At 36.3% G+C, this 23,410-nt stretch overlaps 1 protein-coding gene across 9 annotated transcripts in view; it reads left to right on the forward strand.

Annotated features, from left to right (window-relative positions):
* Cadps2 (calcium dependent secretion activator 2) overlaps positions 1-23,410 on the forward strand; it is a 499,527-nt gene that overhangs the window by 328,868 nt on the left and 147,249 nt on the right. For all 9 annotated transcript variants that reach the window (XM_076913647.1, XM_076913648.1, XM_076913651.1 and 6 more), the window contains exons 9-11: positions 5,377-5,443; positions 19,930-20,038; positions 21,460-21,660. In XM_076913647.1, the coding sequence (XP_076769762.1) occupies positions 5,377-5,443; positions 19,930-20,038; positions 21,460-21,660 (377 nt within the window). The remainder of the gene's footprint in view (positions 1-5,376; positions 5,444-19,929; positions 20,039-21,459; positions 21,661-23,410) is intronic.

Raw genomic sequence — 23,410 nt, forward strand, 5'->3', positions numbered from 1 at the left:
TTCTTAAAGCAACAAGACACTACTTGTTCAGAATTGAAATGACGAGGAAAAGTAAACTTGATTTTTAAAATATACTACTATTTAAAACAAAAAGAGAATAGCTTTTAAGGATCCATCTAATCAATTATATTGCCATTGTAAGTATGTCAAATAGTTAATATTTGCTGAACAGCATCAGGCAATTGTAATTGGTGATTATAGTAGTTACAGTAGTGTTCTGAGGCTCTTTCTAAATCAATAAAAAAAAATCAAGTTGTATTTTATCATTATTTGAATCCAAATCATTTACTGTATACAAATTCCATAAAAATTAGTATAAATAGGCTATAGTCAAGAAAGTAATTTGTTTCTCCATCATTAAAGAGTATCTCAACATTAATATGTTCCACATATTATCTAGTAAAACATAATTTCAGAATAAATTTCTTTATATTTTACTAAAATTTTAAAAAGCCTTTTGGGATTTAGATACCATAAAAGAGATAATGTATACCTCACATTGAACATTTGAAAAATGAGTGCCTCCCAATGGAGTAGTTAGGGGAAGACTGAAGGCGCTGAAGGGGTTTGTAACCTTATAAAAAGAACAATATCAGCCAGACCCCCCAGAGCTCCCAGGGACTAAACCACCAACCAAAGAGTACACATGGAGGGACCCATGGCTCCAGCTGCATGTGTAGCATATGTAGCCTTGTCTGTTATAATGGGAGGGGAGCCCCTTGGTCCTGTAGAAACTCGATGACCCAGTATAGAGGAACGCTAGAGTGGGTGGGTGGGTGAGAGAGCACCTTTATAGAAGCAAGGGGCAGGGGTATAAGGGGTTTGTGGAGGGGAAACTGGGAAGGGGGATAACATTCGAAATGTAAATAAAATAACCAATAAAAAATGAAAAAAAAATGAGTGCCTAACAGGATGACTAACAGCCACACTAGGTCTTCAGATGGTTTGAGAGAGAATGGGTTTTGATTTTTTAAAGATGTTTTCTGGTCAAAGACTGCCTATATTATATAAACACTATATAATAATATAGTGTTTATATAATAATAATTTGTTCTCCTTTTCCTCATTCCTCTATACTCCAACCCTTCAAAGTAATTCTAATACCCATCCATAATGTGTTTAGACACTTCTGAATTTTAACCATTACAAGGGCCTTGAAAACTGAAGACTTCATTTAACTGGGAAAGTGTTCGGGGAGTTCTCTGTTGTACTTGAGACAAAGAGTTAAAAGGCCCTTGCTTTGTTCTGAGTATTCAGTTTAATCATATGAGGAGAAGTAGCTATGGAGTCAGAATGACCATATACCCAGAGTACTTCTTAATAGTGATTTTTCTGATTACAAAAGTAGGGTGCAGACCCACTCATGGCCAGTGGTAATGCAGCACGCTATAGGCACTTTGGGAAATCAGTCTGGCAGTTTCTCACACAGCTAAACAAATGATTTCAATACAGCAGTCAGGTTTCTGGGCACTAGAACACATAAAACAAAAACATGCAAACACTGTAGGCTTACACACAGATATTCATGGTAACTTTATATCTTATAAGCAGAGGTGTGGAAACAACATGCAACACACATGCCAACTTGTGAAGACAACCATGCAGTGGAACATGCAGCTTAGCAACAGATGAGAACAGGCTTCTGGTACATATCATGCAAAGGATAATTCCCGCAAGTGTTCTTCTAAAGGAAGGAACTGATACATGTAATGCTGTGTGCTGTATAATCCCAGTGACATTGCAGAAAGAATAACAAACAGTGGACTCAGAAACAGAAGCACACACAGAACTGAGGAGAGGAGGAAAGGACTGGTCAGATAGGCACCAAGAACCCAGCATTCTACAAACTGATTGCAGTAGTGTCCACAAGTGGATTATTTTTTTAATTATTATTTTTAGCATCCCTTTTAATGTCAGCCTAATCATTTCTTACTATGTGAGATTTAGGCTTTCATTTTGAAACAATATTGGTAAATGGGCATTGTTTTATGCACTTCTTACTTTTAAATGCATTTCATACAAAGAAAACTATCTGTCCTTATATCAGCGGAGGAGTAGCTAGGCCTTGAAACTCGATCACAAAGCTCATGTTTATAGTGAAAAACAAGGCACCTGTAACCTTTAACATATTCTTTTTATTCAGTGTGTATATAGTTTATGATGTATTTCACTCATTTCCGTTTTTATATACAATTTTTAGCTAATAGGAAATTTTTACAAGGACAAAATAGTGTGCGGTTTTTCCATAGTGTTTACAACACTTCCTTCTTGGTAGCCCTTGGCTGTTATTTCATTGTTCTTACACATAGAGCTCATGTCATTCTCAGGACCATTTTGTTTCTGGATGTGTTTGGCCAGTTGTCCTTTAATGTATGTGTCTGGACAAAGTCTCATAGCGCAATAGTTCAAACACTTCAAGGTCTGGCATCCAAATATCTCGCTCTCTGGTACCAAGTGTCCTTTCATTCTTTCTGTTTAGGACATCTTCCACTTGTCCCCAAATGCTGTAGACCTGTATTCACCTAGCCCTCTACTGTTTATCTGCAGAGAAGTCAGAAGTTGTTATTCAAAATTCACTGGCCCATCGTTTTGCACACTGTTCCGCTGGCTAGTACTCCTCACAGAGAACCTACACTGTCACAACCCTCATGCTAATTTGCATGTGGTAATGACGGGTCCGTGCATCTCCCTATTCACTTTCACTTGTGCGTGACCCATGTGCCCAGCGCTCTGCAAAGTGAGATGCTTGGAGAGAGCTGAGAAGCGGGCTGCGGTCACAGGCAGGGCTTATTCCCAGTGCCCTCTGTCTGCTAGTGCCCTTTTACACTGAGCATCTATCATGTCCACAGTAGCAAGCTCCTTGGGTCACTGTGGTTAACCCTGTAATAGGAACATGGGCATGTGCATTTCAGGGGAGGGAAATTATATAGAAAAGACAGAAAGAGAGCAGCTGAACACCTATCCCCACAACCACAGAAGAGAAATTAGAGGCTAAAAGAAAGGGCGTTTAGGGGACCTCAGGAAGAAACAGTCAACGGGTGAGAACAAGAATAGCCCACATCTCCACCAGTGTCTGAGTCCACATTGCATCCACAAATGCACGAAATGGCCATAGGTGCATCCCAGTTATCAAAGAGGAACTCACCATAATTAGCTAATGTATCTGAAAGCAAATGAGTAATATATCAGGCTATTTGAGTGATATCTCCAATGCAAGAGACCAGTTGTTTTGAACTTTAATAGCTCCTTAGCTCTTTATGCTAATTCTAATATTGTAGAAAAGAGAAGAATAAGGAAACTTAAGTCTGCCCTAATTTCATTTCACAGGAAATACCTCCATTAATATTTAAAATACTTATTTCATGTTTGTTCTTACATATGTCGAATCATTAATATGGGTATCATATTAAATCCTCAGACTTTTCACATAGCCTTATATAATACATCTTCTGTGTTTTATTAATCATAATTTCAGTGGCAAAACAATATTTCTCTATGATTATATCATGATCGCATTTATAAATACATCCTTCACACTAGAGCATTTGTCACAGATTTTCAGTAATAAAATGCCATGTGTCCTGGTAAGCATACACTTGGGGGGCGGGGGCGAGTGAAGCAGGGTTTCTCTGTGTATCCCTGGATATCTTGGAACTCACCCTGTAGACCAGGCTGGCCTTGAACTCAGAAATCCTCCTGTCTCTGCCTCTCAGGTGCCAGGATTAAAGGCGTGCGCCACCACCGCCTGGCTAAGCATACACTTTTATGTGAGGCTCTGCATATTATCTGAGTAAATCCAAACTAAAAGGTTAGGCATTTCTACATTCTTCCATGATATTTCTCATGAGAAAGGTTTCCTTTTAACATTCCCACTGGTATTAAAGATAATATCCATTCATCCACTAGACTCTCATAAACATCTCATTTTTTATGAAAACATTTTTTTAGAATCTTTTTAAGAAACAAAAAGACATGTTTGCTTTGTTTTATAAAAGGAGGATAAAAGACAGAAGCTAAATATGTATACTAAAATTTCACATAGGATACAATCTTACATGTGACATTCTTTATTACTTAGGATTGTGCACAGATTAAGTGCATTTGAATAATCCTTATGCTGGTAAGCCTCCACTTTGAAGCCCAAATTGTTTCAAACTCAAATAATATTTGAAAAAAAATTTTTTTAAATAAGCCCTGTGTTTCTACCATGTTACAGTGTATCATTGCACGATACGTTTACATAGTAACTTACCAGACTCACCACCTTGTTTTTTACTTCTCCCTTTTCTCCATGGATATTTCAGCATATCCTTTCTATATACATCAAGGACAGAAGTTACATTCTGAGGGCTGGGCAGATAGTTCCGTAGCAGAGTGACTAGAACACGTGGAAAGAAGTGAAGCACGACTTTATGTGATCTAAATCCCAGGATTGAGAAGGCAGAGACAGGTAGATCCCCAAAGCTCAGTCACCAACCAGCACTACCTACACAGCAAGCTCCAGGCTAGTGAGAGACCCTGGTGTAAGAAACAAGAAGGTTCAGCACCTGAAGAACAACCCCTGAGGTTGGTCTCTAGATTCCACATGCATACTCACACACAAGAGCATGTACATTCACGTCCATACACATAGATAGGGACACATACAGCAGAGTAGTTCTGTTCAAATGAATGGTCAGGTTAATCATGTCAGCTGGATTATAGGTGTCATGCAAAGGTAAAAGCCAGGGCTGAAATTGATGCTAAGTAAAGGAGACTATGTCTTCTTGTTAGCTACGTTTCATAGTGGGAAAAAAAAAAAAGTTCAGTGGAAAGCTTCTATGAGCCACATAAATCTCAAAATGACAGAGCTGACAGAGAACTCGGAAATTGGGACACCTAGTGTTGTCCTCTAGTAGGCAAAGAAATGGAAATGGATATTGGTGTAGACATGGCAAGGTCACCCAGCTAGACGATGACCTTTCACCCCCGGCTCTTGGTGCTACATCCACCTCCTTCTCGGGCAACACTCATCTGCTCCAGTCGTCTGAGCATTGAAGAATTCCGTGCGAGTTCCTCCACTCGTAGCCTCCTTATCTCCTAAGAAACAAGCGTGAAAATAAAATTCCAACTGGTTCTTTGATTATCCTTTCTAACTCCTACTTCGTTCAATTTGTAGTAAGGACTGACAAATTGTAAGCCACATAAATCAATTCCCTTTCAGGAGTCGAGAATCAGTGAAGTCGTCTTGTAACACAAAAGCTGCGTGTTGTCTCTCATTTCCAATAAACTAAACTTTGCCTTTAGCAGACTGGTCTCATAAATACCTATGGAAGATATTTGGCTACAGAGAACTACACCATTTTTTACGTGCTGTCTGCTTGTTTTTCTTACCAGGTATCTGTATGCCCTTGGACAGAAGGTCTGGAAAAGATGGAAAAAGCGTTACTTTGTTCTCGTTCAGGTCAGTCCTTTATTTTTCCTGTTAAGTAATTGCTCTCTGTCAGTGACTATCCCAGTGTTGTTTGTGTCAGTGGTTTGCTTGTGTTATGTTTCTAATACTTCAAATAAGTATTAGAAATTAAAAATAAGTATTAGAAATTAAAAGACATTAAAACTAGGGGTGATTTTAAGTAATTTGTTTGAAAGTTAAGTTTTACATTTATTATATGCCAGCACAAATAACACTTTTATATCCACAACAACCCAAGCAACTTGTAGGAAAATGACTGACATTCTGTGCCTTCTTTTACTATACATTTCTTTATTGACTGGTATACTAGAATGTAGCTGTTTCCTTTGTCAGCTTCTCTGGGTGGTCAACTAGTTGTCATCAAATTCAATAGTCATTGCAAAGGGCCACCATGAACTCGGTATAGAAGAAACAAAAAATAATAATTTAGAAATTGTGTTGCCAATCAAGGCTTTCTAAAAGGATCGAAAGGATGCTATGACAGTCTCTTTGGCGGGGGTGGGGGTGTGAAACTACAGCATACAGGTAGTGTGCAGATAAGCTGTGGTCCATTTGCTCTCTCACTTTATATGAATGTGTCATGTCTGTTATATGTTCATATAAATGTGCTTTTAAATCAAATTGTCCACTCTATTTCTCAGTGATTGGATTCTGGATATAGATTATTGGAATATGTGTTCATCTGACCTTTTAGAATCATAAGCAACCTTTATTCACAGGACAATCATTAAGTTCTAGTTACATTAAAGCCTAGCTTTCAAAATAGTCGCTTCATTCCAGGGTAAATTTAAACTATTTCATTCTCAGTGGAAATATATAAAAAGAGAATCACTCTTGGAATCCTAACACAGAATAGCCTGTAAAACCTCATTGATTCCTGCCACACATTAGGCAAGCTTAGCTGGGCTAGATCAGAATGGTGTGGGGAAATGCCAGGGGAGGAAAATTATCATTTGATGTTTTCTAGAGATGCAGTATTCTATCAGTTGCTGGGGAAAAAATTAGTTTATTGATGTCCTATAGTAGCATGGTATCTTCATGGAAAGCGTTAAAATTCAGTCAAAAGTAGTATCTACATGGCACATCAAAATCCATTTTTATTCTTAGCTAAAGTGCAAAAATGTCTTGCATGGCTTGGAGTAATAAACAGTATGCACATGTGTATGCTTATATGTATACAGTGCGTGTGCACATACACACAAACACACACATACACACACACACACACACACACACACACACACACACACACACCAATCTTGATCTAAAGCACAGATAATTGCCTTGAATAACGGTTTTCTGTCCCCAGTTCTCAGTGGTCACTCCTCCCAAACCAAACCTCTTAAATATCTTCCACAGTTTTCAAGCTGTGCCTTTCCACTGGCAGAAAACTGTACATATATTTATGAAGAAATTCTAATATAAATTTCTCTGGATATTTTAATTGCACTCCTGTTATAGATGTCTCATCTGCATCTAACTGGGCAGGTTTATCATGGTGATTTGTCTTTGCCACATCGTTAGGAAGCATTCCACTGATTTTACCAGGGAGTGAGGGGAGCTGCTTTTTCAGTTATGTTTCATGAATTTATATAGAATCACATGTAATTCCATACATAATCTTAGTAGAAGATTTGGAGGATAAATTACTTTTGAACAAACTAAACTAACTCTTAGAGCATCACTGATAGAAACATTGTAAAAAAATATTAAATTGTGTTTTAAATGATGGGCAGATGTCATTTGTTAGCCTGAGGACCTGGTAAATGGCAGTAATCTAAAAGTTTCCAATGTATTTGTTGGTTAAATATGAAAATTAAGATTCCAGGGACTGACTTTGAAAAGTTAAACACTGAGTGAAGGCTTTGAATCCTGGGAAGGCTTAAGATTATCACTTGCTACCTATCTTACTGTCTAGTGAATAGTCACATAAATCCAAATTTTTAACACAAATTTATGTACTTTGATTATTATTTGAATTTAAAAATACAGAGAGAAGTTAGAAAATTTCAAATTCATAAAATGATTTGTTTTTGAGAGACATGAAATGGAGAACTAAAGTTTTGAGATAACTAAATATATGCTTTATTTTAAAATGTAAAATTGAATCAAAGTAGTTGCTAAATCCACAAGTTATTAATTTAAATAGAAGAAGAATTCTTATAACTGGAATTAATTCGAATTTATTATACTTGTTACATATCATAGATACATGATAGAGCTGGATAGATAGATACATAGACAGACAGACAAACAGATATATAGATAGATATGAACACACAGAGAGAGGAAGAATTCTGTGACTAAATGTTTGAAATATATACACCAGTACTCCAACAACTTTTTGAAGTTTCAAACACAATTGAATCTTCCTTCCAATTCCAAATGTAATGGGAAGACAAATTGAAAGCGCTCACGTCGAAATCAAAATGGATATGTATGGAGATTCGATGAGAATGACCCATTGGGAGGAACAGGGTAGTTTTTATTAGTGTTTTTAAAGACAGCTCTCATTCTATCTGCACACAGCTTGTCCATCCATACCTGCAGGCTGCATTATTGAAAGGTGAAGGAGCCGTTTTTCATAGGGAGGACAGTATACCCTGCTGTGTGTGCTGCTGCCGTCGGCACAATGGTGCTCTGGTGATAATGTGAATCTCATCACCACGTGTAAGTGTGGATTATGTGAGTGATACAGCTGGAAATCCAGCTATCAGCCCAAGAATTTGTACTCATAAAAATTGATTGAGAGTCAGGTTTGGCCAGCTGCAAAGTCATTGTTCCAAGTGAACACTCGAGGAGCCACTGAGGTGAAAAGACTTTTCAAAGACTCAAAGAAACATGAAAATCAGAGACCAAAAAATGTCAATTTAAATTAGAGTCAAAAAATCAGAAAGCAAATTATTTGTTAATGTTGGGTATTTGTTTGGTTTCCTAAGTAGGTTGTACTCCTTTTTATATTCTAACCCTGATGTATTTACAGTAATAAATCTATTTTAATAACTGTCTAGAAGACTGGGTTTTAAAATTGAAGGTAAGTTTTTGTTCAAGATAAAAGAACAATTACAAAGAATATATTTACAATCTCACAAAAATTATGATTTCTTATATAATTTTCTTATGTTTTCCCAATGTTGTAGTATTTGTTAGACTTCAGAAAACGTGACTGATATAAAGTATTTCTGATATTATATTGTAATTCATATTATAATAGGAATTGGATACATTTGAAACAATTTTTATCAAGTAATTAGCTTGAGGATACACTTCATCTTTGGTTTGAAACATTTAACTAGGTTGAATTATTTCTCTTACAGTCCTCTAACATTTATTCACACAGCTGTATAGGCCAGATATTGTATATATCTGTGATAAGTCCAGGTTCTCCTGACATACTTACGTGCTAACACATCATTTATGTATCTAATCTGTTATTAAGTGATTACCCTGTGGTGAGCATTTGCCTAAAGCACTTTTAATGCATGGTCTTACTTCTCTTCAAAGTAAGCCACCAGAGTAGACATTGCTATTCCCCCGACCCCCAACTGTACAGATAAGATAGAGTATGCGGGGGTATTAAGTAATGTTCTCAGGATTAGCCTAGTATGAGATGAAGTCAAGCGAATCCTGTTCTGTTAGACAATAGAGGCACAGCTCATATTTCTTGTTCCATATGGCAAATGATTAAATGAATACATACAACCACAGTTCATCTAATGATAAACAGATATCCTAAAAATCACTGGAGATCAGGAGTACCATAAGGTACAAAGCAGTGTTGCCACATTAAGAAAATAAATAACCCTGGAGTGGTGGCCTGAAGAGCCCTGGACTTAGGAAAACGACCGGCTGTGTGACCGAGGGAAGCTAAAGTAGACATCTATGTTGTGTTGGCCCCGTGTCAAGTGTTCCCTGCTTGTTGTCGATGTGTCAGAATCATGACTTGAAGTTGCTGCAAACAACAGCAGGCTATCAAGACATAATGTTAATTACATATCAGCTGAGTTGGCACAGGATGTAAATAGGCAGCGATCAGAACATGCTCTAAGCATAGGAGAAGCAGTGTTGCTGTTGGGATGCTGTCGGCATGGACCTGAAGAAGTAACTCTTTTTGCCTCATGCTTTTTGAAGGACTAAGAATATTTGGAGGTCCTACGGCAGCAAACCCCTCACAGCCATTTGGGATACTACTAGTGCATAGAGAACGTGAAGGTGGTTACAGTGTGAGTTGTCTAGGATTGCAGCTATCTGCTTAGGCAACCAGATAGTTTAACATGATAAAGGCATGGCTGGCTGTCACATCAGCAAAGATCAGAATGTTGTTATTTAAATTGAGCATGCTTAGTGTATCAACACATGGATTTTGGGGTAGAAAATGAGAGATGCCCCTCAATATTCCTACAGAGAACCTACTCCATTCTCCTGTACGAGGATAGTCAAGTAACTCTTGCTAGTAGGATGCCATAAATTCATACAGACAAGCACACATCCATTCCTAAAGGGATTAGTCATTGATCATTTTATGAGTTCCTTCATGCTTTTTTAAAATAGAACAATAACCATATCAACAGATAAGAATATTTATCTTTCTATTTTACATGAAAGATTAGATCCACAGTATAATCTGTACTTTTACTTGTCTTGCTTAGGATTTTTGGTCCACAAACAATTATAAAGTAAAAATATATATTTTTCATATATTAATGTTTGTACATATGTAAAAATACTCCCATAGAAATGAAATTTCTGTGTCTAAGTTTCTAGATATTTATAATGCTAAATAACCCTGTAAATGTTTAGAGAACTCATGAATTTTAAGCGTTTTCCCAGATGTTGGCTGTTATTTTTCTCATTTGTCCTTAAACATCTCGATAAGTTGCCCCTTATTTTATTATATTTTAAAACATATATGTTCAATAATGAAGAATATGGAAAAATATCATTTGTTGTGGAGTTTATTTGGATCAAAGTATCAGTTAACTTTCATATTTGATAATTAGGATTTTTCATGGAATGTCTGTAAAAACAGTTATGGTGGTTATAAGAGTTTGTATCAATCACCCTAAAATGTTAGCAGTACATTTAATCCTGAAAATTCCTATAACATATACTAATATGAATATTTACCTATGTCTCAAAAGCTAAAATTTACAAGGGAGACTGACAAGTGAGGGACAGCTAGTACAGTAAGGAAAGCCTTACGTGCATGAGGCTCTGACCCAATGTGTAAACTCTCCTTTACCTGTGCCCTCTTCTCAGAAAGAAAGGAAATGCATTGTTCTTTGTTATCTTCAGGTTCAGATCCAGGCAATGTCTGGTATTTCTTGTTTATGCTTCTCATAGCTGTGAACAAGAGCAGAGGGCTTGGGAATAAGTATCACCTTTCGTTCTACAGTCTTCATTAAATTTGTATAGGTCATTCAGTAGGTTTTAAACCATTTTACCAAACTTTACCATGAAATACTTTGTATTAATATGGCACCGTAGATAAGTATTCAGATATATCTGCCACTTCTTACATTCTTCAAAACAATAGTTTGCCTCCCACAGATTCAATAAATACTTGTTAAAGAAGTAAGTACTTCCCCTCTGTTTTGAGATCTTTCTGAAACCTCTGCATGAAACACATTAGGTATTTATATTAGAGCATACTTAACCAAACTCTAGGCTGCCTTTGTTCTCTTTCCTTACATCCATGTCAATCATAAAGTATTGCTTTATCATTATCAAAACTATCGTTCCATTTATACCTATTTACATCCATCTGCTCTGCTACCAAATGAGCTAAAACCACCACTGTCTGCATATGGACTTTGATGGTAGCATCCAGCTTTTATCCGCTTCCACTTCCATCATTCCTCTTATAATTTATTATTCTTTGTAGAACTTAAATAACCTTTCTGACATGAGACACTCATTAACACACCCTTCTGCCTGAATCTTTCTAGTGACTCCCACAGCACTTAGACTTACAAATCACCATGACCCAGAGAAGATCTTGTGTATTTTGGGCCCTTGGCTTCCTATTATCAGTCAGCATCAACCATTCTAAAATTTGGTATCACCGATGCAGGGGCACAGGTTTGGCATATTCAAAAGCTCTAGACCCCCATCCAGAGGTACCTAAAAATATGAGTTTCATTGGGTTTCTGTGCCTATGCAACTTTGGAAAGCGTCTCCTGCTTTTCCTCAGACAGTGTGACCACTCCCAAACCTCTCTGTAGAAATGTATGCTTGCCCTCTTTGCCCCAATGCTCATTCATTTTACCTGTGAATTCCTTGTTCACTTTAAAGGTTGAATATTCGAGTGCGCCTTCCCCTCAATTTAAAATTTCTTCCACCTCTTTGACACAACATTCTGCTTTAATTTTTTCAGAACACTTGTCTCCAGTTAAAATATTTTCATGGACACATTCATTAAATTTTTTATGTTTATTCATTCTAGAGTATCTGCCTAGCACTGAATCAAACATAGGTAGAAACTGACTAGTTATTTGTTCAACAAGAGAGTATATACAGAGCATACTGAAGATTTTTGTAACAAGACTGCCCTTTCTTTCTTTAAGGAATTTGTACTTGATTGTTACATCTCACTATGCCATTTGGCCAAGACAGTTAATCATTAGAATATGAAAAATATATATATGTGTGTGTGTGTGTGTGTGTGTGTATGTATACAAATATATGTATATATATCCTCAAATCTGTCAGTATCTTGAAGATATGTTCATTTTCCTTGATTAAATTAAACTCTGAGGTTTTTTTGTTTTTTTTTTTTTTCTTAAATAACTCCAGCAGAACCTTTGCCCTTTGCCAAGAACATTTCCAGCTAAGGATTTCAAAAGCCTTAATCTTTACTAAAATTAGATGGTGGCAGTTGCTAAGCTGCCAGCTGTTAATGTGATCCCCACAGTAGTAATACACATATAAATCTGAATGCTATGGTCTCTCAAATCTCATAGTTAGCACCTACATGTGTGCATATGGGCAGGTGGCAAGCAGGTTGGCAATTAAGAACAAAATGGGAGGTTTCCTATCCCAGATACGGATACCATGTAGGACCACAACAACATAAGTTAAAGTGCCCTGTTGAAAGTAATGATGCTGGAGCCAGACTTAAGGCTGTCATCGGATTAAAGTCTGTCTATCTCCCTAACCCCCAATTCCCAACAAATCTGTTCTGTTTGGAATTATTACAAGTGGACTGAGTAAAGAATATTAAATGTCTATGATTACTGCACTTCTCTTGTAGGGATTTCTGAATATTAATATAGTAAAATATATAAGCTTTGTACAGTAATATACCAGGAATCTTATGAGAAAATATTTGATCAGAGTACATCAGACTTCCATGTATCTGTGTAAATAATCCCCTGGCTCATTGCTACAGGGCAGAGCAAGTAGATTTTATTGGACTGCTTCCAGCTGAGAGTGGACAGAGGAGGGTAACCCCTGACTCCTGTAGATGACCTGTCAGCAAAGTCACCCTTGTTCCAGGTCCTGGTTAGCAAACAGTAACCTCTCAGTTGTTAATCTCTGAATGTGCACTGTTGAGTTGGCCTTATGGATGTGATGTAGCATAACCTTGTAAAAGAAACAGATGAAGTCAGAGTGCTTGGGGTTTTGGAGTAAGCAAATAGATCATGAAGTGTTCATCAAAGTATTGGCTCGAATCAGTAACTTGTGACTCAGAAGTCTAGTATTGATAGTACATTACTTCCAGAGCCCACAGTTGTCTCAAACCTAATTGCAGGCTCTCGGTTGCCTAGTGGGTCAGGTTTCCCACTGTCAGTGACAACTCTGCTCACCGTTGGTATTCTGTTACTCTCCCATCTGTACATCTTGTTTTACCTACAGGCCCAGTCACTACAAGAGACTCTGGATCTGCTGGGAAGTTTGTGAGATGTTTAAGTAAAATATAAAATAAAGCCGGGCTTCTAATATTTCATTATTTCATGATCATGTTCTAGAAACAGACTCATTCCTCTAAGCTGAAAGGTTGAGTTTTTCCTTTTAGTTTCTTTAAAGATTCTTTCATTGTTACTTGAGACTCTGTATGCCCTACTGATAAAGGATGATTTGTTATTTGAATCCAGCTAGAAATAGAATGTTTAGCATAAATATTAAATAAGACCTGGGACTATTTCTCAACTTACATAAAGATAAAAACTTTATTGTGAATGTTTTCATTGTATACCTTCTAGCAGCTTTTAGGGTCTAGTTCTTAAATGACATAAATTTTTACACTTTTGAATATATATATATATATCTCAAGTCTGGAATATATATACATAAAGTCTGGAGATATATATATATATATATATATATATATATAGAGAGAGAGAGAGAGAGAGAGAGAGAGAGAGAGAGAGAGAGAAACACAGAGAGAGAGAGACATATATGGATATATATATGGTATATGGATATATCATATATATATATTGATATATGGATATCAAGTCTAAACAAGTTTGCTTAGTTGTATGGCCACTTTTTCATGTTTCTGTCAATTTATACTTCAATTTGTAAGGTCTTTCAGTTAGCATCCTCAGAACCAAAATCATGTGCTCTTACTTTACCCATAAAGATATCATAAGAATTAGCCCATGAGTTCCGGAAAAGACAGAGGCAGAGAGGCAAATGAATAAGTACACAGAAGCCCAAGAAGAGGCGACAGTCCCCAGTGTGCTCACAGCATTGATCCTCTGCCATTTATTACTGTGTTTTGTTTACTGCAGAAAAATTCACCACCCAGAATTGTTACACTGTCTGCTTTGTGGGGTGGGAGACTTTTTTTTTTTTTTTTTTTTTTTGGTTTTATTTACTTTTGAGACAGGATCTCATTCTGTGGCCCAGATTGACCTGTCCTTGACTACCTCACCCACACAAGTGGTGTGTGTGTGTGTGTGTGTGTGTGTGTGTGTGTGTGTTATGAAGAAATAAGTAATAAAGAAATAGGACCTTGATTTATTATTTAGTATTTATTCTTCAATACTTTTAGTAGTCTTTGATAGTAAATCAGTGCTGTCTCACATAATGGCTTTGCCAAACATTCAGAGAAAATTGGCTTCTAATTAGGGAGTACAGTTTTTTTTTTTTAAGTTTCAAAATGAGAATTAAAATATAATGGAGTGGAATGAACACCAACCTGGAGTGAGGAGGCATATCCTAGACTCAATATGAGTACTATCATCGGGGGCAATCTTGAATCTCAAAATCTCAAGGGCTCAGACATCTTATTTCATAGAACTACTATGTTACAGTAGATTCTGAATTAGGTTGTTGTTTGGTTTTGTTAGTTATTGTTTAGTTTGCTTCTTTTTTTGTTTGTTTGGGTTTTTTTTGTTTGTTTGTTTTCTCATGTTTTGTGGAGACATGGCCTTACAGTTTTGATCAGGTTGGCCTGGAACTCACAATTCTCCTACCTCACCCTCATAAGAGTTGGAATTACACATATCCAGCTTGTTTTAGGGAATAATCATATCATCTCTTTTCTATAAAGCTTGGCTCTCAGTTCAACTCTTCCTGTTTTAGTGAGTTTATCTTAGTGTCTGAATTGTAAATGTATTCTTTTCAGATCCCTACTACATAATCTTCAGTTTGTTAAGTCTTCAGTGCTAAAATAATCTTTTATTCATTTTATGTGTTGTTTGCTTGTTTTGTGGATTAATGACTCCAAAGAATGTTAAGATAGTGCTGTCATAAAAATAAACCTGTAATGCTAGTAGCCACACTCAACTACAATAGAAATGTATATGTCCGCATCAGTAATGTACATTTTATTATGCTCCATTGTAATTCCAAAAATACTAGCTTTTTCTAACCTGTTTTTAGTTCATGCTGCTTTTCAATATTTTAGCTTTTTCTTTTTCTTTACATAGTAAAGCATATAAAAATGGTGTATTTATCATAGGATACATATATTTGTAAGAAATTAAAAATATCTTTCTCATAGCTGAAAGGATACTTCAGCAGCTAAGAAAGCTTGCTGTTCTTCTAGAGGTGTCAGGTTCTGTTTCCTGCACCCATATCTGGTGTCTCACACCCTAGCTCCAGGGAATCCAGTGCTCTCATCAGACACTGCATGTATGTGGTATACATTCATACACTCACACACAGACATATACATACACAAAATAAATGGCACAAAAATTTGTTGTGTAAGTGGTCATATCTTGACTAGTTGTTTTCCAAGTTTAGGTTTCATTCTTTCTCTAAATTCATGGTTCCTGAATCTTTATAAGTAAGCAGTGTGTGACTACTTATGAAATAACTACAGCTGAGCTGCCCATATGTGTCCTGAGAACTTGCCTAACCAAGACCTAAATATAACTACACAAATTGATATGCCAATATGGATAGCAAATTTTCAAAAGATTCTACCCTTAGATAATAAGCTATGGCAGTTAATGGTTACTGCAAGGAAGACATAGTCTTCTCCAGAACAAGTCCCCTGATTGGTTTGCCAGTTACAAAATGTCAGTCCTAAACACATATGATACAATACTAAGTGAAGTCAGCAGGTTGTATTTATACATACTGTGTAAGTGTATAAAACAATAGTAAAGACCAAGAGACTATAAATTTGAGAAGGACTTAGGTGGCCATGGGAGGAGTTAGAGGAAGGACAGGGAGGGAGGAATGGTGTGAATGCAATACTTAATATGCAATGTTCAGAAATAAATTCATAACCCACTGCCTCCCTAGCTTGAATCATATGCCTTCAGGAGTCACTGCTTGGCTAGAAGAAGGTCTGCCACTTCATGCTGGTCATTTCCAAAATATTTTAAGTAGAGTGTTTGTAATTTAAAATCAAATGTCAGCTACGACTAGAAAATGCATTTGAGAGTAAAGGCCATTTGGTCTGGTGAACTACTTAAATCAAGACAAGCATATACTTTACATTTTCAAAAGTATTGCACTTACAAATATGGTAGATGAGAACATATCTTGAACTTAAATACATTCCATGCAGCCATTGAGAGAGAATGCATGCACATGCTTTAGAAGCTGGGTTATGAATGTTCTGGAAAAGTTAAATCATAGAAAAGGAAAGGAAATACAGAAGACAAGGAAATACAGTTAGAAAAGCAATGGGGACCAGCATTAAAGATCTTAGAAGAAAATATAGTGGCTTTTGATTTAGAAATAGAAAGAATCATTCATAGAGTTGAAGGTAATATTCTCCTGCATGGGAGTTCAGGTGAAGAAATGATTGAGATGGGCAAGGTGAATAGTCTTTCTGGAGCACTTCAACCAGTGATACTTGCGTATTCTGGTTAGTAACTGCTAAAAGTATTAGCCAGCTGTGTATAGAAGTCAGACCCTCCTGTGCTCTTTCTCTCTCTCCCAGCAGGTTTCAGATTATTAAGACAGTGATGTGCCAGGGAATTCCTCTTAGTATAGTTTTAATGTCTCGCAAATAAGAGATGGAGAAGGGAGACTCATTAATTATATGTTCAAAGTATCTTTTGTTCTAATTTAATGTTAAATCATTGCCGTACCAAATCCCTTAATATCTAATTACAATTTACTAATGCCTAAGATATTCATTTTATATATTAAGCCCATCATTGTATTTTTTGGTCTTTCTGGAATGTGGTATTGGCATTACATGTCTCTTAGGTATATGTCTTGAATACAAGAGATAGATCTCTTATTTACCAAGTCTATGCAGATAAAAAATTAAAGACCTACCTAAGGTATTTAAATTGGTAGTGTGGTCTGGTTGTAAGGTAATACTACCAGTTCTTTTTTTAGATGACCATTGTGGCAATTTTTATATAATTCAGTGACTGAGGAATCAGAGGCTGGAGGATTATTAAGTTTACTACCAAGGTGTGCTCCAAAGATAGATCTTTTATCATAAAACATGGGTTTGAGATGTAACCTGATGGTGGAGTGCCTAATGTATTGAAGATATTGGGTTCAGTCTCCAGTTTTAGAAAGTAAAATATTTCTTGTTCAATACCTGGAAATTCCAGATTGTACCTATTACATATCTTATATGCTAAGCTGCATTATAACAAAAAATATGGCACCAAGGACCCAAAACAAACTATTTAAGTTTCTGTATGGATCAGGACTGTGACAGCTGGAATGTGGGAGTAGATGATGTGCTTTAATATATATTGTCCAATCAGAGGAAATTATAATTGAGATATGACCAGGAAGGAATGTAAAATATAGATACCAAAGAAATTAGAAAACAACCACAAAATGATGGCCCAAGAAAGCGATCTGTCCCTAGCCTAATAAATTTGAGTTTGTGCTTAGTGTCTAAATGTGAATAAAAATTAGCCTTCAAATTTTCTATTAGCTTGCATTAAATATCTTTGTTAAGAAACATAGAGGCCAAGATGAGATGGCTGTCATTAAAAGCTATTACTGCAGTGCAGAGGTCCCCAAATCAGCTCTAAGCACTGAAGTCACATGGATCACAACGACCTACCAATCCAGCCTGATGCCCTCTTCTTCTTGCCTCTATGGGCACCTGCACTCATGTGCTCATAACACACACACACACACACACACACACACACACACACACACCTAAATCTAAAATAAATGAAAAAAAATTGCATAAAATACCTTTGGATTGGTGATAAGCTTGTGACATCTGGTATTAAAGTAGAAGCGGAAGTGTAAGTTCTTTATGTAAGCTTCATAGACTATCAACAGAGAAAGTTACACTGAATAATAGCTTATGGTCTAACATTATGAAACTAAACTTATTACTTTCAACCTTAGGGAATTTAGTCATAAAGTTATCATATACGTATACTGTAGAACAGTTGTATTTAATCTGCTTTTATTTCTAAACAGCCTCAGAATTTTGATGAAAGTTCAAATAGAAAAAATAAACATAAAAACAGAACATCACACTGTGAAAACCAAACAAGAGATTTAAATCAGGCATTTTCCAAAGATGGAATTTTTAAATAACTTAAAACTACAGATCCTGAGATGAGAACCAGATATAAAGGGAGATTATATAGTAAATTGGAGGAATCTATAATAAAATTTAAAATAAAATACAGTAAAATCACAAATGCTATTATTTATAGAATGTTAGTTAGACTCGAATGAAATTAACTACAACTCAAAATGGATAAATGGAGAAAAATTAAATATATCATTTGTTAAGATGTAGGAAGAATGTGGATTCAGGATTTTTTATAAAATTGAAAGGAAGAAAAATAGAATAAATGGGAACAAAAATTATGTTTGAAGTAATAATAATAATGGTAGTTAATATTCAAAAATTGATATTGCCACAAGTTATCCAAGAGGAAACACATTGTCCTAAGGAGAATATGCATGTCACCCCTAACAGTTTCATAGTGAAACTATAGTGAAGACAGCCTGTTTATTTATGTATGTATGTGTGTGGGTAGCACTTAGTATGTCTGAAAGTAGAGGACAGCCTGCTGGAGTCTGTTCTCTTTCACCATGTGGGTCTCGGGATCAAACTCAAGTCATGTTAAGGTTAGCAGCAAGCACCTTTGCCTCCTCACCGTATCGACAGCCCCAGAGATGGAAAGAACGTTTAAGAACAGCCACAGAGAAAGAGGAAAATACTAGGAAATCACAGTTGAACCCTCACCAGCATGCACACATATCCCTTTAACAATCGAATAATACCTTCAAAACACTTTCAAGATTCCTAGGGTACGTAGTATACACAAGCAACTAGACTATCACTCGTGTGTGTGCACAAGCCAGAGACGTTTTGATATGAGAAGAAAATTTGACTCGAAAGCTTCTATTAAAGGAAGAAACTAAATTTAAAATGATGGCATGAGACTCAAGACACAGTAAACAACAAGAAAATGAAACAGGAAATATATTAGTATTGCACAAATTAAATTAGTATTTAACATATAAGATTATAGCAGAGAAATATCCCATGACTAAATGCTAGCATACTAATAACACCGGGACGAGGAGGAAATACAGATGAGGGTGAACCCCTGAGATTCTGGTGGACAAGGAGTAAGGCAAGCACTTTGCTATAGACAAGAGCAGCTTAAATTACAACACAGAGAAAGTAATATTTGAGAGTTCCTTTACTATTACAGATGCTATGTGTAGCTCCTGTGTAACTGGAAACCTGGAGATCTCCATTGGTCGTGTCTAATCAGGGATCAAAAGGGAGGTTGTATACAAAGTTGAGAACACACAGAAAGATTGGCTATGACTATGACATGGTATCACGTATGGTTGGTGGGCTAGTTTTCCAGCTGCTGGAAAATACTGGATCACCATTCTCATCACACGAGGCCTAACTTCCAGCTGACCTAGGAGATGCCCTTCAGTCCCAGAGGTGGGCTTTGAGAAATGCTAAAATACAAAAATTTACATACGAATTATCTGCTTTTGCTTGGAGGAAAAGAAAAACTAAAACTTAAATTTGATCAATTTTTTTTTATGTAACTGTAAAAATCTTTCCTTTCTCTCTTATTCACCCTGAGCAGGTCAGCCAGTACACCTTCGCTATGTGCAGTTACAGAGAAAAGAAGTCAGAACCACAGGAGTTAATGCAACTGGAAGGATACACAGTGGATTACACAGACCCTCACCCAGGTAATTCTAAGTGAGGCACTTTTCCCATCGTGTGTGGATGCCTGCAACTCCGCAAGCACCTGCATTTGTCCTCTGTTTAAAACTCTCCTCCGTGAGTACAGGACCTGTTTGAAACTTATGTAACTCTTGGACAAGACCTTTAGGTTCAAATTATGTCTTTTACCATCATCTACTTCTCTATTATTTTCCAAACAATAATAAAATCCTTAAAGTTTAACTGAGAGAAAGCTTAAATGAAATATACCAATGCATATTGAAACTGCACTGGGAAACAAAATTACAAAACAATTGGGTAATGAATGGCAAATAAATTATATATGGATGGATAGATGATAAATTTTTGAGACAGAGTCCATATAGCTCTGGCTAGCCTGAAACTCTCTGTGTAAATCAAGCTGTCTCCAAACTAAGAGACATCTACATCCTTCTACCTCCCAATTAAAGATATGCATATCATGCCAACATATATACAGCATTCTAATTTTCTCCATAAAAGCACACTTTTATATTTCTGTCACTCCAAGTACATTAAAGTAGTTTGAACATCACCAAATGAAAAATCTGAAATTCAAGATCTAAAACATTATTTAAATGTTCACGTGATGCCACAGCTAGAAAATCCTACATCTTGAAATGATTTGACAAGTTGTAACTAAAGTCTATAGACAATAAGAATATTAATAGCAATTAACTTCAATCTATGGGTATAAGTTTATGTGAAACTGCATGAAATTGGTGTTAAGACGAGGACCTCGCCCTTAAGAAAACTCATTGTTTGTAATGATCCCAAGTCCATACTCCAAATACTCTAAAATCAAGCATTTCACATCTGAGGGTCCTTGAGCTATGGAGGCTGTAGTACTGAGCAGATGATGTTTGAAAATAATGAGTAAATAAATTGATATATGGATAGCAATAAAATTAATCAGTAATATTAAGAAATACAGATAGTAAGGCTTAGATATATTTTAAAAAATAACATGCAGAGATGAAGAAGTCAAATTTGGTGACCACATTCACTAATTTCTCACTTACAAATATTATCTTATCCAAAGAGCTAAAATTACTGTCCAATATGAGGTATTGTGTTTGTCTTACCTGCGTATTTATTTCTTCTAAACTTAAGAGTTTGCATACATGTAGAATGCCAAACACAAAGAATTTCCTTAACTGGCACTGAATACCACATTTCACTATATGTTTCTATGGGGTGTGTTTGTTGTCTTGAGGCATACTCTCTTGTCAAGAACTGATTGTCTCCATGAGCATTGGCTTTGCTGTGTCCCTTTAAATTGTGGACTAGGGATGTGATCCTCAAATTAGATCTTTTAAAGCCCTGAGATCCTATGAATGAAGCTGGGTCGATAGGACTAAAATCTGTGCATTGTGTATATTTTAATGGTGTCTTTCTTCTTCCACAGGCCTTCAGGGTGGTCAGGTGTTCTTTAATGCTGTGAAAGAGGGAGATACTGTGATATTTGCCAGTGATGATGAACAGGACAGAATACTCTGGGTACAAGCCATGTACAGGGCTACAGGCCAGTCTTATAAACCAGTCCCTGCAGTTCAAAGCCAGAAGCTGAATCCTAAAGGAGGTACTCTCCAGGCAGATGCTCAGCTCTGTAAGTTTTGTGAAAATTAATTTGATTATCAAATAATGACCTTAATAAAACACAAAATTGAAGCAAATTTGTTCAATATTGTAGCTTGTATCATTAATTAACTAATTAAATAAAAAGTAGTTCCTATTAGTCATAGAATTCGTTATCTAATTTTTTCCATAAACCTGGAGTAATAACTATGTGTTGATGGACTAAGCTGGCTATATTTAGTTTTATATATGTTATATACGTATATGCATGCAATAGCATTAGTAAAAAAAAAAAAGTGGTATGAATCTGAAGGAGAACAGGGAGGTTTTGGAATGAAGAAGATGAAGAAAAAAAATGCAGTTATATTGTAATTTCAAAACCATTTTTAAAAATTCTGCAAAACTTCCAAAAAGAGATTTTAGCTTGTTTTATTTTTAATCATTAGTGGATATTTATTGTTAGAAGGGGGAAAATATTGTGGAATCAAATTTGATGACAGGTTCCTAGCACACTAAATGTTGAAGAATTACTCACTGCAATATGTTTTTGACAACATGCCAGGGTAATTGAACTGTTCCTTTCTCTGTTATAGAATGATAAGAGCAACATATATTTTTAAAAAAAAGATAGAAAACAGCTTCTCCAGATGCTTTAATGCTTCATCAACTTCTGTATGCTGATTTAAGACATTAAGATCTGGCATATCTTTCATGTTCATTTGGTAGTGATTGATTAATTGTAAGCTGTGTAATCGTATTCTGAGCAGTTTAAAACATACTTTCAATATTCACTAGACCAAAGGCTTTATCTTGTTACACTCCTTTACGAAACTTCCCTTATTTCTAGATAAATCAGTCTGTCTCAATCTTTTAAGCTCAAGTTGTGGCTTTTTTTTTTTTTTTTTTTTTTTTTTTTTTTTTTTTTTTTTTTTGTCAAGTTCTTCTCTGGGATAGTAACATCTTGACATGCATTATGTCTTTCTTTTCCTTTTCATGCATCAAATAATTACCCTCTTCTTCTTAGACACTCTTAAGTATGTTACATCTGAACATCTTTAGAGGCTCTTTAGGCCAAACAATTAAAGGTGGGATGTATGTCTTCATCTCAACTCCTTTGAAACCTTTGAATACTTCGCTGCATAGTTTAGCAGGCTTTTCCACAGTGGTGCATAGTCTCTTATTGAATATTCTCTAAGAGCACTGTGCTGTACAGAGAATGCATTCAGAAGGCTCATTCTGGCATTTCTGTCTCAGCCTGAGACCACATCAATTGCTGCCTTGCTACTGAACATCTCAGGTTAGAAATGATGCCATGAGTATTTTGTTACTCCTTTTAAGGACTGAAGCAACCACACTTGGTCTTCCTTCTTCTTGAGCTTCATGTGGTTTGTGAGTTGAATCTTGGGTATTTCAAGCTTCTGGGCTATACTCAAGGGAGCAAATACAGACACAAAGTGTGGGACAGAAACTGAAGGAGGGGCCGTCTGGAGACCATTCCACATGGGTATCCATCCCATGTACAGTCACCAAAGGTAGATGCTGATGTGGATGTCAGGAAGTGCATGCTGACAGGAGCCTGATATAGCTGTCTCCTTAGAGCTCTGCCAGAGTCTGACATATTTAGAGAGGCAGATGCTCACAGCTAACCATTGAACTGATCAAGGGGTTCCCAATGGAGGATTTAGAGAGAAGACTTACGAAAGGGCTCAAAGGGTTTGTGGCGCCATCAGGAGAGCAACAATACCAACCAACCAGAGCTCCCCAGGGTCTAAACCACCAGC

The sequence above is a fragment of the Arvicanthis niloticus genome, chromosome 15 (assembly GCF_011762505.2).
Source record: "Arvicanthis niloticus isolate mArvNil1 chromosome 15, mArvNil1.pat.X, whole genome shotgun sequence".
In the NCBI taxonomy this organism is placed as follows: domain Eukaryota; kingdom Metazoa; phylum Chordata; class Mammalia; order Rodentia; family Muridae; genus Arvicanthis; species Arvicanthis niloticus.